General features: G+C 38.5%; 1 protein-coding gene across 1 annotated transcript in view; it reads right to left on the reverse strand.

The window, feature by feature from the left end:
* The window catches only part of FARS2 (phenylalanyl-tRNA synthetase 2, mitochondrial), a 230,322-nt gene that overhangs the window by 86,970 nt on the left and 125,127 nt on the right, over positions 1–18,225 (reverse strand). Inside the window, 1 exon segment of the mRNA XM_036401383.2 lies at positions 8,075–8,235. Coding sequence (XP_036257276.2) covers positions 8,075–8,235 — 161 coding nt within the window.

Here is an 18,225-nt window from a genome sequence, read left to right on the forward strand (position 1 = left end):
CCTAATATTAATTTAATGTGGGTTTCAGCATATATATCACTGCTGGAAATTGCTGCATGGCTTATTTAAGCACTTTGTATAACCATTATACTCCATCATTTGGGATGCAATAAAGATCGGTTGATATATTCAGCAGCGGAATTACTCATTTGTGAGCTATTTGTTTCAAAGAGCCTCAGCCAGTCAAATTGCAAATATATGGGGTTTAGAGATCAGAGCAAACCACTGTAACATATGCTTTTTGAAGCTTATTGCAGTTTTTGCTAAGTAATAATTTAGATAGTATCAGGTGTACTTTGACTAGGGTGCATTGGCTTCTGCTTAGGAAAAAAAGACATCAGCAGTAAAATGGTTCTAATCAGTGCAGCAGCATTCATAACTGCAAAATCATTTTTTATCTACATGACACAGAAGTGGTGCAGACAAAATGCAGTCAAGGCTACAGTAGCTTCTTTTTGTTTAAAAACAAATTGGAAGGAAGTCCCTGGTGGGGAACAGGAAGTCCCTGTTCTCATTTACTGGGAATGTCTTTCAGTAGTACTGAGGACACACCTGCTGGTTATATTCACCCCTCACCTTCTATACTGCCTCCAAAAACGAAAGTGCTGTCTCATCAGTTGTGCTGAAGGCATGAAGCAACACTGAGAAGTGAATCAGGAAACTGATACAGCTTTAAGGAACTGCAGAGGAAAAAGCTCCCTGATTCATCTCACAGTGTAGCCACAAAAGTAGCTCCTGTGGTACATGTGGAACAGCCGAGCAGAACAGCACATGGGAACATGAGCACTTGGAAACAAAACAAAAAAAAAAAACTATGCTTCTCATCCTAACACTGTGAGAAACAAGGCTCTGGGAGGAGTGGTAACAAACAGCCCAAACCCACCAAAACCCTTCAAATGAAGAAAAGTCTCAGCTGCTGTCTCTGGATCTGCAGTCAAAAGAGAGGACATCTGCCAGGTGGATACACTGGTATCCCACAAAGCTAGCTTCCAAAATCCCCTGTGGCAGTTGCTAAGTTTATTAGTAAAGCCCTGGACCTCTCACATAATTGAAAATGTATAGGAAACACAAAATTACATCCAGGTTCTGGAGTTACCTGCCATGACATAAAAAATGTACTGGTGTTTAAAGTGTGTGTTAGCATAGACAACAAAGTAAGGATGAAATATTTTTGCTCTCTAAACATATATATACATATCCACACATACTCCAACCACTCAAAACAAATTCCAGCTGTGACAGTTGTGTACAAAGCAGAAACTCCTTACCATTAAAAAAAGAGCAGCTCAAATCAGCTATTTTGCTTCATGTCACCACCAGCTAAATCTAAACTAAATGTACTATTGGGATGGGACAAGTCAACAGAGGTGAACAGGAGAGTTTTCAACTATTCTAAGACTGTGAAAGTATTTTCAAGGAACATAGGTGGAAGAGAGTGGTCGTTTTGCTAATGAATGTCATAGGCTTGTCTGTACATCCAACTGTTACCAAGGTGGCTGCTAAATGGATTAAATGGATTTACTTTGCCCTTTGGTACTTCAGCAGACAACATAGTACATAAGATAAATACCACCAACTAATCTAGGCAGAAAGGGCTATTGACATTTTTTATTTATTCATTTTATTTACTTAGAAAAGTACAAGCAGAGAGGAATTAAACCATTGCTGATTTGTTCAGGTTCAATGGGAGGCTATCAGTGAGACTAGATTGCAGTGGGTGGGTGGAGGGATGGAAACAGGGTATGTGAGAAAATCTGCATCATTGGTATTAGCTCAGAGGGCAGCAGCTAGATTGTTGGGAACCACATCCCTTGTCAGTGCTTATTCTTACCAAGAGTTTCAGTAATATGCTCTCAGGCACATGGTGCAATTCTTGGGTAGCCCTGTGGAAGGCCAGGAGCTGGACTGTGATGCTCCTTGTGGGTCCCTTCCAGCTCAGGATATTCTGTGATTCTGTGAATATCCTCTCAGTACAGCCTTTGTCATGGGTCAGGGTTCTGACACACTGTTTCACAAATCCAGAAGCAGAACTGGAAGTCCCCCACACTCATCTCAAAACTGATGATAGTACTTTAGAAACTAGCTTTGATGGCTTGTGGTCATAATTTTTGTGGTCCCTCATACTTGTTGATCTTTCAAAAGGAGATCAGGAGTAGATGTGTACAGTACAAAACCCAGGAAAACTTTCTGATTATCTAGAAAAAGACTTCCGCATCAGCCTCAACCGTTTTTGCCATAAACCTACTCTCCTCTCCTGTGTCTTTTTTCCCTTTTCATCCTACTCCTCCCAATCTGCTTAAACTTAACTTTAAACCAGAATTTTTCATATTGCCCCCAATGCTCAAAGTACAGCACTTCTCTCTTTTCCTTTCACTTTGTCTTATATGAGTGCATCAGTGCTTTGTATTCAGTCCCATGTGACTGTCCATCCCATTTGCTCATTCTGAGCCCCTACTTTCTTCTCTCCTTACTGTGTTTTCAGCCAATTTTCTTTAGTTGAGAATGGGAATTCAAGTTCTGTTTACTCTCAAGAATTTTTCTTGTTGACTTTTTTTACACAAGTCTTGATCAGTAAAACTGGTTTAGAACAAAGATTTTGCAAATTGAGTTTATGATTTGTCAGATTAAACTCTTCTTGCTTGTAACAGTCATTTTGAAAGTTTCCATTGCTTCAACCCTGCAAGGTGCTGATCACTCTCAGTCGGATCCCAGGAAATGTGGAGATCTCTGACCTGAAGCTATTTAGGCATTTGGGTTATGTTTGACTGAGCATGGGAACTATTGCATTGATTTAAATGGGACTGCTTGCAAGTTTAAAGCTCAGCATGTGCTTCAGTACTTTGCCTGGCTGGGGCCAGAGGGCTCAAGTTCCCAGAGCTTCAATACCAGCACTACCTACAAATGATACAGAATGGAAAATCCTGATGAGAAGACTTGATAATCAAGTGATTTCTAACCCAATCGTGCAGCTTAGTGCAGCATCTCTGCAATGAAGAAGGTATTTTTGCTCACCTTCCATGCACATCCAACACTAAAAAAGGAGTTTCATGGTGTTCTGCAGAGCATACAGACAAACCTGAGATGGTATACAGCACTGCAAGGTTTTACTGACGTTTGCTTAAGATGATCTATGTAAGTCACTCTTAGATATTCAACCTTCCCAAAGTCATGCCAGTAAATGTTTATGCTACAACATCATCATCTATTCTGTACTGTATCTCCACGTGCAGACACACACATTATATATCTTCAATTACATTAAAACTATCTATACAATAAGTCACAGTTGAAGCTTTACCTTATTTGTTCAAACATCCAAGTTAAATTTACATACTAATGGTTGCATATTTAGCTTTAATAGATGCACTATTAGAAAATAAACATAATAAATGAATAACCATTTTAGCATGAAGTCACCTAATCTTGATGAAAAATATCGGAAAATGCAGCAACCAGGGAATCTATTTAATTTTTATTTGAAAATAACGCTAATCATAGACTTAGAAGATAAATATAAATTATATGGAGTAGCATACTAATGATGGATCAGGCAGACCCACCCTGTGCCATGAATGCAATAAGATCAAACTGGTTGAAATGGATGGTATATACTGTAGATGCTCTCTTGCTCAAGCATGGAATAAAGGATATAGACTAGGATGGTTTAATTTGCTGAAGTTTCCCCTTACACTTGACAGTGCATTTCATTTTCAGCATCTTCTAAAGCTTCAGGACAAGCTCTGTGTCTCCCAGCAACAATCAGGCTTAGCACAGGAAAGATGCACAGGGATGATTTCTGTCCCTGAAAAGTGCACAGTAAGGTAGAAAAATTGGACTTTCTAATGGTGAACAAGAGGGCTCACATACACAGCAAACAGTGCAAACTGGGCTACTGCATAAATCCTTTGTCATCAGAGCAGGAGCTTAATACCTACAGCAAACTGAGCAAAGGCAAATGGGAGCAAGCAGGCCCAGCCTTTGCTATCTTGCACAGGAGGAAGAGGAACCTGCTTTGATTTCCTTTCCAGTATAATGAACCACTTCTTTCCACACAACTACATCTTTTTGATTATTTTGATCATCTCTGCTATCCTCGACTGTTCACTTTTCAAAGCAGAAAGAGTATCCTGGATTAGGACTTCATACACCATTCTGGCTACAGCTGTGCAGGAGACGAACAGTGTCAATTCAAGTTGTTTGTCAAGACTCCTCACCCCACTTCCTAAGCCTACTATCCCCTCAGGTCTCCCAGCAGGGCTTCTCCAGGAGCTTTTTCTCTTCTGGAGCCATTAAAATGATCCTGCTTAGAAAATCTATTATTTTGAGTTTTGAAGCTACCAGGTAATTATAAAGGAATTGAATTTTGAGGGACCATGAGTCCCAGTAGGCACTAGGAAGGAGCAGCCCCCGGAGATGATGGCAGGGGGTGATAAAAAATAGGTGGTGCTAGGCTTATTGCAGATATTGCAGAATATTACAGATAATGCAGAAATGAGGAAATCAAGAAGACAGCAACTCCTATAATCTCACAGAGGGAGTTTTGCTAGAAATCTGATCCAGTTTCCTTCTGTACTACTGCCAGAACAGCTATAATCATGCTTCTGCTTGACCTCAGTGCAGACCACAAGGTTCGTCAGCAATTGAAATAAATAACTATTTAAAACAACAGCAGCCAGAGACACCAGCAGCATCAAATGAAAGTGACTTTGTGAAAGGAGAACACACTAAGAGTCACTCAACATGATGTGCCATTTGCTTGCCTTGGCAGCAAAATGATGGAGGCTCCAGGATCCATCCTGCTGCCAGACACCTTTCTTCTTAATCAGCACCTCTGGGCTCACCACACTACATCTGAACTGTGAGTGCCTTCCTTCTCTAAATGTTATTTCATTTTTGTACCTTTCCTTGAGACTTGTCAGCCCATGGACTTCTTTTTTTTTTTTTTTTTTTTTTTGTAAGAATGCTGGCTCAGCATAAACCAGCGAGGGATTACATGGAACTGTGCTCAGGGCCCTGACAAACAGAGACATAACACAGCAGACTAGATCGGAACTGAGCCTTTTGTTTTATTACATTGTGCCTTGCAGGCTCTTGGTCCTTCCTGCCCTGCCCATCCTCAGCCTTTCATTTCACAGCCTGAGCAGAAGTCCTACACAAACCATTGAAAGCAAGTTACCAGACCCTGATCCTCACACTGCTGTGACTTGTGTCAAATTATAGCTGAAGTGATTTGCTAACCCAAACCCAGGCAATAATCTGATCTGTGGGGAGAAGCACTCTAACACTGCTGTGCTGAGTGGCCACAGTGGTACAAGCACTGTCAGCTTTTCCCAGCAGCTTTTTGACCTACTGAAGCCTGCGCGCGTGTACTGAGCAACTGATGACAAAGGGAAAAATCTGACACATTCAGGCTGTTAAAAGGCATAAGACATATACTCTAAGTCCCAAGAAAATGCTCCAATTAAATGCAGTTTTTGAGCAAGAGTATACTTAGCCCAGCTAAAGGTTACTGCTATGCTGTGTGGACTTAATGTATTTGAAGAACATTTTAAAGAAGAGAAAGAAAAATATTTATGTTGGTGTACCATATTCAGATTATAAGAAAGGATTTGGAGGAGTACCCAAAGGTTGAGAGGTCTCTCTCAGTTAATCACATAAAGGATGGACATTTACCTGGACCTTCTGAGCCACAGGATTCAATTTCTGTCGTGAAAGGCTCTCAAAACACTTGGTCTGTCTTTGTTCAGTTCAGTCAGGCTGAAAAGTACTGCATGGTCTCGCATGCAGAAAATCTGCGACTTTTAAAATATCCATTGAGATTTCTTACAACATCCACACTGGAAGACAGGCTAAAACTTTTCTTTCAAATATCATATGAATAAACCATGTGATTCATTAATTATGACTCCTTAGCAAGCAGACAGGAACAAAAGGTCTGCTAACTTGGTTTTACAGCATACCTGAAAAATAACATAGAACAGAAGAAAAAAATGGAGATCTTATGGTAGCAACGAAGAGTATTTCATAGTATTTTCATTTGAAGGGTCGTTAACCTTTTAGAAAGTAATGCCAATATGTACTAGAAGTATGTACAGCACAGAGCTTGAAAAAGCTCAATGTAAAATACCAGATAAAAGCTGGATATAGACTTGCTTTCAAACAAAAACCCAAGCTTGCCTCCATTCTCTTATATTCAGATACAGAATTGAAAAATGTAAACTAAGAGCTGGGGAGAACTACCAAAACTGAAGGTGAAACATCCAAGTCAAGTAGGTGCCTGTATGTATTAAAAGAGAAAGGAGGAAAATGAAAAAAAAAGAAAAAAAAAGAATAAAAATAAAAGAGAAATAATAATTTAAAAGTCCCTAAGCATTACCTTATATCAGAGAAAAAAATCTGTTTCTAAAACATTGGCCATACTCTTTCTTTAGAAGAGAAAAAGGACCAAAACTAAGGCTACCAAACAGCACCAATTAAAAAAGAAATCACATTCAGCTTCCTAGAAACCGATGTACTTTCCTCTGAGCTTATCCACAGTAACCTGTGCCTTTGCCATCTTCAGATTGCTTCACTACACCTGACTTACCTAAAACTGAACATGAAAACTACATGCAGCTTAGAGAAGTTAGACACCCAGCCCTCTCTTTGACCCATCCTCAACATCAGTCCATAGCATTCCAACAATCTGGGCCTTTCCCCAAAAGCCAATCTACTGCTAATATCAGTTGGAAGCTTGGATCCACAGTTTTAAAGCAAGCCAGAAATCTCATCTTAGCTCCATCAGATTGCAATCTATAAACAAAGTCACAAGCTCAGGAGCAAAGCCAATCAGAAAGACAGGGGCTGAAAATGAGACTTGAGCATTTTTTACTGAAAAGAGCAACAAACATTCTGTAGGAGATCAAGGAAACCTACAAGCAGACAAACCTTCAGGAACAGTGGCAAAATCATGTCTTTCTGTAAGATAACTAACTACAGGCTGAATGCACTAATGCCAGTTATCACCAAACAAACAAATAAAAAAAAACTCAATCAACCAAAAAAATTCCCCAAACCCAAACAGCCAAAACTATCCCCCAAACTTATCTCAAACAGTATTTTGATGCAACCAAACAAGATATGCAAGAATTGCCATGAATTAAAACAAATGGATGGATGCTGCAACTGGTGTAGAGACTACTCAAATGTCATCTATCACTGTTGATTTCCCCTTTAATTATTACAGTTCTTAAAAAAAACATAATCAAGCTGTACACAAAGAAACCAAACTAAAAGGTAAAAGGCAGATGCAAAAAGTATTTTACTGCTTTAGCATTTCAGACTTCATCAAGCATCCATGTCAGCTCAACTCCCCCAAAGACCAGCTGAGATCACCTGACTTGAACCTCCCTGTGCTGCTGCTGAAGAGTATTATGGAAGCAGCATTCACTCAATCCAGTCATGCCTGATCGCTTTGTGAGTACAAAAAGCAAGATGAGGTTGCTACCTACAAAAATCACCACAGCAGAGGAGTTACAAAACAAATACAAGCTGAGCCTGCACTCTCCCTTCCAATGCCAGGAGAAAAGAGCTGACAGTGAGATGGCAAGGCACATCCACAAAGAATTTGCTAAAGGTTAACATTGCAACTCACATTGACATCAATGACTGTAGAGTGAAAACAATGGGAAAAATTAAGAACGAGTTGCGATCCTTCAATGCTTTGCATCAGACACATTTATAATGAAACAGAATCACGGACACAACTCAAGGACATAACCAAATCATAACATAACCAAACCACAGGCCTAAATCAATCCCTATTCTGGATATATTTAAAAGTTGAATATGTGCTTAAACATTACTCAGAACAGGATGTTGACTGGTTATCAGCAGGAACTTAAACATTATCTGGTTGAAAAAAATGTTATGATCAAAAGCTGGATTATACTGCAGTACATCAGAGAATCATGATTGCTGTAAAACTGTTGCTTTAAAACCTAATCTTTTAAGGACTCCGAATTTTAATTGTGTGATATTCATTAGGAATGCACATACATCACAGTAAATTATTATCATGTATATGTTATTTTACCTGGAACTTTACTTTTTGCCAAATGTGAGGCCCAATAAATTGTTTCAAGAAGCGTTCATCTTCACTCCAGAACAGTCGGATGTCAGGGATATCATACAGGATCATGGCCAGCCTCTCCAAACCCAAGCCAAATGCCCAGCCAATTTTATCCTGAGCACCAGCTGCAACACATAAGATAAAAATTCAAGAGCTTAAGTTCACAACATGGAAAATTACTGATAAAATGTTCACCTATTTATTAAGAGGGAATAAAGAAAAAGGTGAAATGCCAAACCAGAAAATCTTACAAGTAAGTGCCAAATGAATGATCTAAAGTCTACAGGACAGATCCTACTTAAATCAAAAACTGCAGCAAGACTGAGCACATCACTGAGTCCAGGAACCAAAAGTGACAATAAAACAAAGCCACAGCCTTGACAACCTGTGTCCAAAGTTTCAGACAAGCTTGAGAAATGCTGCATAATGCTATACATCACTACCCTTCGCTTAGAGCTGAGCATTTCCTCACTTGACTTCACTGTTTCATAAGACACATAAACATGAATTCCCTGTTCAGAGTATTTTCCTTGGTCTGACAGACCAAGTCAAGCCTACAGAGCATTAACATCATTACCAACATTTCAAAAGACCATAATTGTCTCTTTTGAGGATTCTGGAAGAAACAGAGCAATGGGATGTGAGGCACTGTTGCATTAGCATCACACCTCCAACCAGGGAAATCCTGAGCTGCTGTTCCTGGGAAAAGCCACTGCTCTCACATTAACAAGTCTCTTTTATGCAGCACTAAATATAAAAGGACAAGAATATTTAATAAAGAAAAGCTGTACAGATATTAATGATACAACATTTCTGTCAGGAAAGTAAATATTCATACCTTCCTTCATTTATAGGGCAGGAGCACTGATTCATGCAAACAGGGATCTTTTCAACACAAAAAACTAAGTCTATGTTTAGCCATCAGCCTACTGATTTTGAAATAAGCTGAGAGCCCAGAAGCCCTCACAAAGGCTCAGAGCTTTTAAAAACTTAAACAAATGCCTAAACAAACACACCTGCAGAATGGATGTGTGCATGTGTGACAGACTTGACTTCACACCATCAGCACTTGCAGTGTGCTCCTGAGTCACACAACATCACTGCACATCTCACAGCTATGCACCAGGGCCACAGCAGCCCCTCCAGTATCAATTTGAACTAATTTTTTGGAAACTTTGAATTCAGCAGGTTTCCCATCTTCCTGCAGGAAGGTGTAAGCACAAGTCTTATTTCTGACCCTTGTCTCTGCTATCAGAAAGGAAACAGCTCCCATTGTTTAGGCACTGATGACAGACATGCTGAGTTATCCTGTTGTGTTCAATGCTGAGACTAAACAGGCCTGAATTCTGTTCAAATAGAGAAAGGCATACCAAGCTTGGGAAAAGAGACACTCACAACTTCAATTCCATTAATTCACCTGAACTTGCCTATTTTTCTGGAATAACGGGTCCTCGGCAGAGGCTGTGTCTCACCTGCTGCGTCAGCAGTAGTTACATCAACTTGTAAGAGCACTTCATAGAGGAGTCAGGATATTCTGCCTGACCCTCCTCATGTGCTCAAAGGTAAGATTTTTCACTTTCTGACATTTGAAAGCAGACAGTTCATCAACTGAAGTGTGGAAGTCCTAGAAAATAGAGGACTGGGTGTGAACTCATGGCAGAGATGCTGAAAAAAGTGCTTAGACCAACCAGCAGACTATGATCAGCTCTGACTCTGGAAACCTGCAATCCATGCTACATTACATGAAGAACTGCACAACTTGCTTTTGCTAAGTTTTAGAGAAAACAGTGACTACAAAGAACGTATTGAAATTTGTATTTGGGAGCGATTCCGAGCTTTGTCTTTAAGCATAGACCATAAACTGCTCCTCTTCCATGCTAAAAGTACTACTCCTCTCCATACACCAGTATATTAAAGTAATTACATCTGTATGGCTGTGAAAAAGGGAATATAATTCATTGCAATGGTGCTGCTTCTTCAAACTTCCAGCTTGCCTTTCCTAGATCAGCAACTCCTGCCTCAATGACAGAGCTCCTATTCATTCCAGAAGTACCAAATTTTCACATACATATATGGGCATTTCTGTAGATAACCCCCTCCTCCAGATGTAGAGTAAAGCACCAGGAGCAATATCCATGAGGGTTCTGAATGGTCACTGCTTACTCTCAACAGAGGCATTAAACCTGAAACCTAAAGATGCTAGAATAAGCACTAGCATTATTAATTCACAGATGCTCAATAAAGTATACATGATGGGGGTGATGATCATCCTTCCTCATACTAGTGATGATTCCTGGTAGATCAGACAGGAAAAAAAATATGACAGAAGAGAAGAACAGGTGTATATTCTGATTAGCAGAGCCTTACATTTATAACTTGAGCTTTTTATTATTTTAATACGAGAATGGTTTTCACTGTAACACCTTTTTCCTCAGTGACTTGCTATCAACTTGAACTCTGCAATGAATGTCTAGATTTTGTATCAGCAACTTCTTTTCTATTCAGGTTTTCTTGGTTGGTTTGTTGGGTTTTTTTTTAGAAGGACTGGGACACTTCACAGGTTTTTTATTCATAGCAGACCAAGAAATTCTGCTATCTGCCTAGCAGCTCAGAGCATTGTCATCTGAGCTACGATTAAACACCTATTCACCAAACTGAACTTGTCTTTTGGATGATCCTTGTACAATTATCAGCCTTCAAACCACAAGCTTCTCAAATGTCTCCAGTGAAAGCTGTATCAGTGGAGAATTACCTCTACTCAGACAAAATAAATGAAAGAAAAAGGAAAATTCAGATTATTAAAATTCCTCTTCAAATCAGCACTAGCAAATCTCTGCACTCTGAATCTTCAGTTATTTTGTCTCTGATCTCTTCTCCAACTTTCTATTTGTAAAGCTCCAAGTCAATGAAGCATTCACTTAAGTCATTTGAACAACTTCCTTGGGGGACTCAACAAGATTAATGCATGCTTCTAAACACATTTCTGACTGGAAATTATCAGGTGACTTAGAAATTAAATGAGCCAGTAATCATCCTGTTGAGTGAGGGAACCCATAGCTTTCCCAACACAAATACATGTTTAAATGCACCAAATTTTGGCAAGTATTATGCAAAGAAGTCAAGTGAATGTGAATCAACAAGACAGGAAGAGTGAACACAGAACTGCATTAAATATGGCAAAATGAAAATTGAGGTTTTGATGAGGGGACCTGGCCAAAGCAGCAGATTCCAGGGACCTGGTGGGGCAATCATAGCATCACTGCTTGAAATAACACAGCCCAACAGATAAAGATTTCCTGACACATGAGCTTTCCCCAACTGGCCATCAAAGATTTTTATACTGCCAGGCTCCTGCTGCCTCACATGAAAAATTTGACTCCTCACCAGAAGAAAATTGCTGGAAGCTTTGCTTGTCAGGTAGCCAAAAGATGGAGGAGGAAAGGACAAAACAGTTTGACTGGCTTCCCACACTGGGAGCTAGGACAGCCCAAATCTGATGTCAGAAGGTTGCACCATTGCAGCTCTAACAGAGAAGCTCAAGAATCCTTATCTTCCTTGATAAGTCATATCTATTTATCCTGGACTTAAGCTTCAAGCCCAGGTGAATCAGTTTACATGTAATGTAGACCAAGCAAGTCATTCTCCAAAAAGCAATGTTAAATGAAAGTTAAATTTGCTCAGTCAGGATTGGAATCTTCCCAATTATTCACTAAGGCATAAATAATGACCTGCCAGAACTAATGGATTATATTGCCCTGAAACCTCAGAAAAAAACACAGACAGAAACACTCAGCCTCTCAAGGAGTGTGAGGCAAGACATTCTGCTCTGTACAACAATTTTAAGACATAATTTGCAACATAGTATTAGTAACAGGTTGACAAAACTTTTTTGGTTTACATTCCAGTCATACTTATTTTTGTATCGATACTGGCTTTTATTTAAGAATTTTTGCTACTTCTGTAAAACTGCCAATAAAGAAATCTTTCTTTCAATAGATCATAAATCGAGTCTTCAAATTGTCATACTCAGCAGTTATTGAGAAGTGAAAGAAATTAAATTTTGATCTTGGATTGAGGCAAAAACATGAATACACAACAGCCTGCATAGAAGGTGTTCTTCACAAAATGCACAAAAACTAATACACCCAAAGTATGAGTAGCTGAAATCTGGGATGAGTTCCAGAAGCAAAGACCTGAATTTGATCTCCTCCTTTCAGTCCAAACTATGACTGTTAATGGAGCCAGTTCTAGAACTGAAATGGTAGGAGAAGGGGTGAACAGATTCTCAAGGGCACATGGATTACACATCATGTTTTACAAAACAAATCAGCTTTAAACTGTATAGAAAGTAAGTTATAGACATAATGAACACGCAACTTGACACAAAATACCACAAATTCTGGAAACAAATGCCAAGGCCCAGATTTGAGTTCTGTGTGATTAATGGACAGCTTACGAATCAGGCTTTGAAAAACAGGTTCTGCAAAATAAATATTTACTTATTTCTAGAGACTAGGAATGCATAGTCTACATAATTGCCACAGTAATGAGGCAAACATGTTTACTTGTGTTAAAAATAAGCCATTATAAATTATATCTTTATTATTTCCATAAGTTATTTCAGCTAAAACTCCCATATGTAGGGAGTAAAAAGCTTTACACGGAAAAAAAGTAATATTAAGGCATCAGTCTAATAGAGAAGAGCTTCTGAAACTGCAAGGTCATATGGCTGGAATTTTAAGCAAGTGAGGCCAAAAAGCTTACCCAAGTTTTCTCTGAACTCCTCTCCAGTGAAAGCAAAAATCAAGACCATCACAGCGTTCTCTTGTAATTCAGTTAAACTGATGCATTCAGGCTCCTGTGTGCAACTCAGCTTATATTACACCCTAAAATGAGGACTTGGCATTCAGACTATGCATGCTAAAAAAGCCACTCTTCAAAAACTCAAGAAAAGAAGTAAACATTCAATTATGCCTATTCTATGTAAAGAGAACTTATCTTTCTGAATCTCATCTGTGGAATAATTTTCTAACAATAATAGTCACTTTGAGACCACAGCTATTTCTCCTGGGTCAGACTGCTCTGTTCTGTTCTCTCCATTTGAAAACTAAGCAAAAGAACTTTAAAGGTTTCGAATAAGTTTTACTAAGTATGTTTATTTTTGTTCTATAACCAAAAGAGCCATGTATATACTAAAAGAACAGTCTGCTTAAAAAATCTACCCAGGGAAGCCATCCACCAGATTCTGCTTTCTTCTAATATGTAACTAACATTCATTCTACCATTTTACCAATATTTCAACTAGTCAAGTAGCTGGGAAGAAAACATTTCTGATAGGGAGAAATTAACGACCAGAGCAGAAGAGGACAGGAAAACTAGATTAGTAAGAAGAGGAAAGAGTAAACCAAAGCAACAACAAGGAGACGCTCTCCCTATTTTTTCCTACCTTCAATTGATACTTTTAACTTCAATTTTTTTCATCTTTCTGCTTCTGAAGTTATGAATTCCTCAGTCCTCCTTCCTTGCTCCTTTCCATCTTCCTACTTTTTCCCAAGACCATCTCTCTGGTTCCTGCAAGCTCTCCTAAGAATTCCCAACATAATCAATGACAAATCCTCTATTAAACAGAACCTTACTTACACCCTAGGATATTTTTTCAGCGTTCATAACCATACACTGCAATAGCATTCTACCTTTCAAATTATGTACAATAAAGCATCCACTTAACTCCCAAGAGCAATTCAAGACATTAGTCAGTAACTATAAATACTTTAATGGTATATGGTTTTCTATTTCTCTGTATTTCAGCCTGCATAGCTGAACAAATGGCTTGCTTAGTTTTTGAGGGCTTTTTTCCTTACTCCTGTCTCAAGGCTGAATGTTTTCAATGGATGACAGTGCAATTTGCTGTCCTAATTTATGTCACAGAGCAAAAAATTAATTGACTCATTTGCTCTTTTCCCCCGGCTCTGCCTGCAGGCTACAGTATTGCTCTTTTTGTTCCTTGTATGCAAAAGCAAACTCCAATTCCTTTTTTTATGTTTTGTTCATTCAGGAAAAGCTGGATTTTGAGAATTTGGGCCTTTTAATATCTTCTAATATTGTTAAATCTCCCTAGACACTGGGGCCACGGAGATTTGAAAAAGTAAATGCTATAAAGAAATACATGAGGAGCTCCCACATGAGAGAAAGACTAAGCCTATGATACAGTTCAGAAATTCAATTATGAATCTCATTTTTTCAGGGTGTAAGTACAGATTCTCTTCACATATATTCATTGCCCCAGATGCAACTTTCTTGGAAAAATTTCACCGAAGTTGACTTCTTAGTGTCTTACAAAATGGCCTTTCCTTGCAGAACAACACAGAGCAAGGAACAAGAACACGAAGATCATCACAATGTGGGACAGTCTTCACAAGATTAAGACATCCTCAAAAGATCCAGAGGTAGCAGTTTATCTATCATAGCACAGGACACTGTTCAGCATGTTCAATATTCCTGTTCAAGAATCAGAACAGCCAGAACACCTGCATATATATAAAAAGGTTAAAAAATATGTTCAGCTGACAGCAGCACACTCTTGTGATTACTCCAAAAGCTTGACATTGCACAATAAATTCAACTTCCATGGGCAGGGACTGATACCACATTTTGTTTTTCTACAGCATGTACCATAAAGAAGCCTTGAGTTTATGACTGGGGTTCCTTGGCTTTACAATATATAAAAATAATAGACAGATAAGGTTTACGATTTAGGTCCTCTGCCACAAACTCATTCTTGGGAAGAAAGTAATGAAAAGCCTTATGATCACTTAGGCATCACTTTTCTTATAACTGGAGTTGGGATAATAGTCCTTCCTTTCCAGAATGATTAAGGTAAGACACACAATAAATGTAAAATATTGAATTTCAAAATCTTTCTGTCAATAGTTCTTCAGTATTCTGATGGTAAAGCTGAGAGAAGATTTCATACTGAACTACAGCATTTATAGTCCAACTTCAATGAACTCCAATGAATTCCACTACATGTGTTTTGTATCAGCTCTGACAAGGTTCTGGGTATACACAATTTATTTATTTTTAAGAAGGCACAACATAAAAGGTCTGGGTGTATTTAAATGTATTGTCACATAGCACAGGATCAAAAAATTTTGTTCAGAGCACTACTCCCAGTTTTTCTTTCTTCTTACTAGAGAACTACTCCATCAGCTCTGTGCCACAAGAGCTTGAAGGACATTTCTTACTTTTGCTCATAAAGGGCTCTTCAAAGAGTGGCTTCCCAAACCAAGCCTACTTATTGATCCCCCATCTTCAAAATTTTGACCATTGCATGTTGCTGGACAAAATATTTTCTGTCAATAGGTCTCATGCTATTAAAGACATAGATGTGATTTAAACATGTAATTACAGACATTAGCAAATGGGATTTGAAGACAATGTCACAAAAGACCTTCTTGCATTTTTCGCTATATTGCTCCTGAGTTCAGTGTTTCCAGCTGGCATTTGTCAAACCTGAACACCTGCAAATACCTTTATCTGCACCTGTAAAACAGCTATGGATGCTTAACTAGTCTTCCGGTACATTTTGTACACAGGTATGTAAAAAGGGAAAGTATATAGCTGTAGCACAGACACCTCAGGAGACTCAATTCTGTGCCCCAGGAAAAGACATAGTGAGCCACAGCCTGCTCTTCCTCCCAGGCCTAAAATCTCCTGTTTCCTCTCTCATCTTCATGTTCCTAGGAGCACTCAGATGGAGCAAAACCTGAACTTACAAATTAAGTTCTTCAGCTTGTCGTGCACTGCTTGACTTCTGTGAAGCAACAACCCTTTGAAATGCATCACCAGGTAAAGGACTTGAGCTGTGCCTAATCCTATACCTGCTCAGTGGCACTGTGAAATGAGCTCTTCTGGGGCAGAAACTGAAAGGTTTCACTCAAGGCAAAAGAGTTCTCCCTCCTACCCAGTTCATGTTTTGGTCATTTACAATTTGATGACTATGAATATATTCTCTTGGGATCTGGGGAGGCTTCCAAGCAGATGCAGAGGTATCTGCAAGAATATGCTGAGAAGCAACATAATTTTGGGCAACACTGGTGGCTATTTAACCAGTAACTAAACATTGCAAAGCATCTGATCTAAACCAGATCCTTCAATTCTACTGTAAATAGGGAGAGAAAACCACAAATAATTATTCACTCTATCTATGATAAGAAATGCAGAAATAAACACTTAATTTTTAGACATGTAAATCAGGTTAGATGAATTTGACTCTATGCATTCATTTCAGCTTCAAGTTTTACTATGAAACTAGCATCACTGTATAATTACAAGGAAAAGAACAAAAATCTTTCATCTCAGAGGAATCACCTCATGTTAATATCTCTTTTAGATTTCTCTCTCAAATTTCTTTTAATTATTTTCCTCATTTCTAGCAACTTCTTTAATCATTTCGGTACTTAGATGATACAAATGCAATGGAAATTACGTTTCAAGTACTCCCCTGTCCTTATTTCCCTCTTCCTGCACTGCACAAAGTATCTACAGTCACTTAAAAAAATTGTAAGTTATATAATTTATTTCAAGTCATCTTATTCATCAGTAATACTAAAGAATTACAGCCAGACCTCCATGCTTTTCTTGCTTATGAGTAGAACATTTAGGTTAGTGATTATCTTTAAAATTATGCCACCATCTCCATATGAAATAGGTGACAAAAAATGTTTAAAATGAAGTAATTGTTCCTTAAAGTTCAAAGTAACTCTTTTTCATTTACTCAGATTTGTACAAAATTCATGAGTTCTGGCAGCAGTACTTTGTTTTCTCTGAAGTACAATGATTTTGTTAAAAGGTGACATAAATTGTATTAAAATTTGGCATAAAGTGGTTGAAGTAGCTTCACACAATACAATATTACCAGCTATTGGAGATGAAAGAAATGTAACATCATAAAGTCTCACCTAAAATATATAAGAAAAGCTTAGGAAAAGACAGAAGAAAAAGTTTTACTTGAAATCCTTGAAATTATTAATTGAAGCACATCAGCTGGTTTTTGCTTACTCTTGCCATGCAGTTGACAAGGCATGTAAAAGATGATGGAACAGATACACAAGTGAGGGATGGGTTGCAGGATGACCCTGCAACTACCCTCTGCCTAGCTATACATACATCTACATATATGTACTCTATAGAACAGTTTACACCATTACACAGGGGCCAACAGCACCAAACAGACCAGCTTTATTTACCTGTGAATGAGGAAGGATTTTCCTTAGAAAAGATTCCAAGAAGACTAAGACTGCCACATAAAGCACTCAATCTTTCATAGCTACTTGAAAAAAAGCCCCATGTTTCTCCCACTATGTTCATATAAATTCTCAATTTTGTCTAATATTTTGTATATGTAATAGAGATGTGTACACATGGAATTACTCTACAATACTTGTAATTATATTACACTGATGACTCATAAGAATGTGATGATATACAACAGAATACTTCCATTTTTCAGTTTTCAATTTAAAACATCCAGAAAATGGCCCACAAAAGTGAGCCTTAATACAACACTTGGTGTTTCAATGAAACATTCGGATATTCTGAAAAAGTAGAATTAAGGTTGCCTGAGGAACACTAAAATGCTCTCATCTTAGCAATACATTACGATGCTGCCTGCAGTGAGACAAACAAGTATCAATCTTTCCACGAGAGTTTGCTCTGTTCAGCACATAGAAGAGACAATGGTTAATGGTCCCTGCTCACATTCCTTGTATTGCTGAACACGTACCCCAAGTGCTTTGTGCACTGAGCAATACTCAAGCCAAGCTCTGAAGACACATTCTTTCTTTTATGAGCTCCCAATGAAGCACTCGGTTCCACAATATTTAAACGTTTGCAAAATACTAGACGTCTTTTCTTTCCTTCTGCATGTCTTTGTAAGTTGGGGAAGTATTAGTGCCTCCTGTACTGAAGCTGGAACTTGGGCACTTGAAGATCAAAAGCATTCATTAATTTTGCTCCCAATCTGACATACCTGGGGCCTGATGTTTCTAAGCACCAAGGAGATCATGGGGTTTAATGTGTTCAAAGTACAGCTCCCTATCACTACAGCTGCTGCT

Source organism: Molothrus ater, chromosome 1, assembly GCF_012460135.2.
Source record: "Molothrus ater isolate BHLD 08-10-18 breed brown headed cowbird chromosome 1, BPBGC_Mater_1.1, whole genome shotgun sequence".
Lineage (NCBI taxonomy): Eukaryota > Metazoa > Chordata > Aves > Passeriformes > Icteridae > Molothrus > Molothrus ater.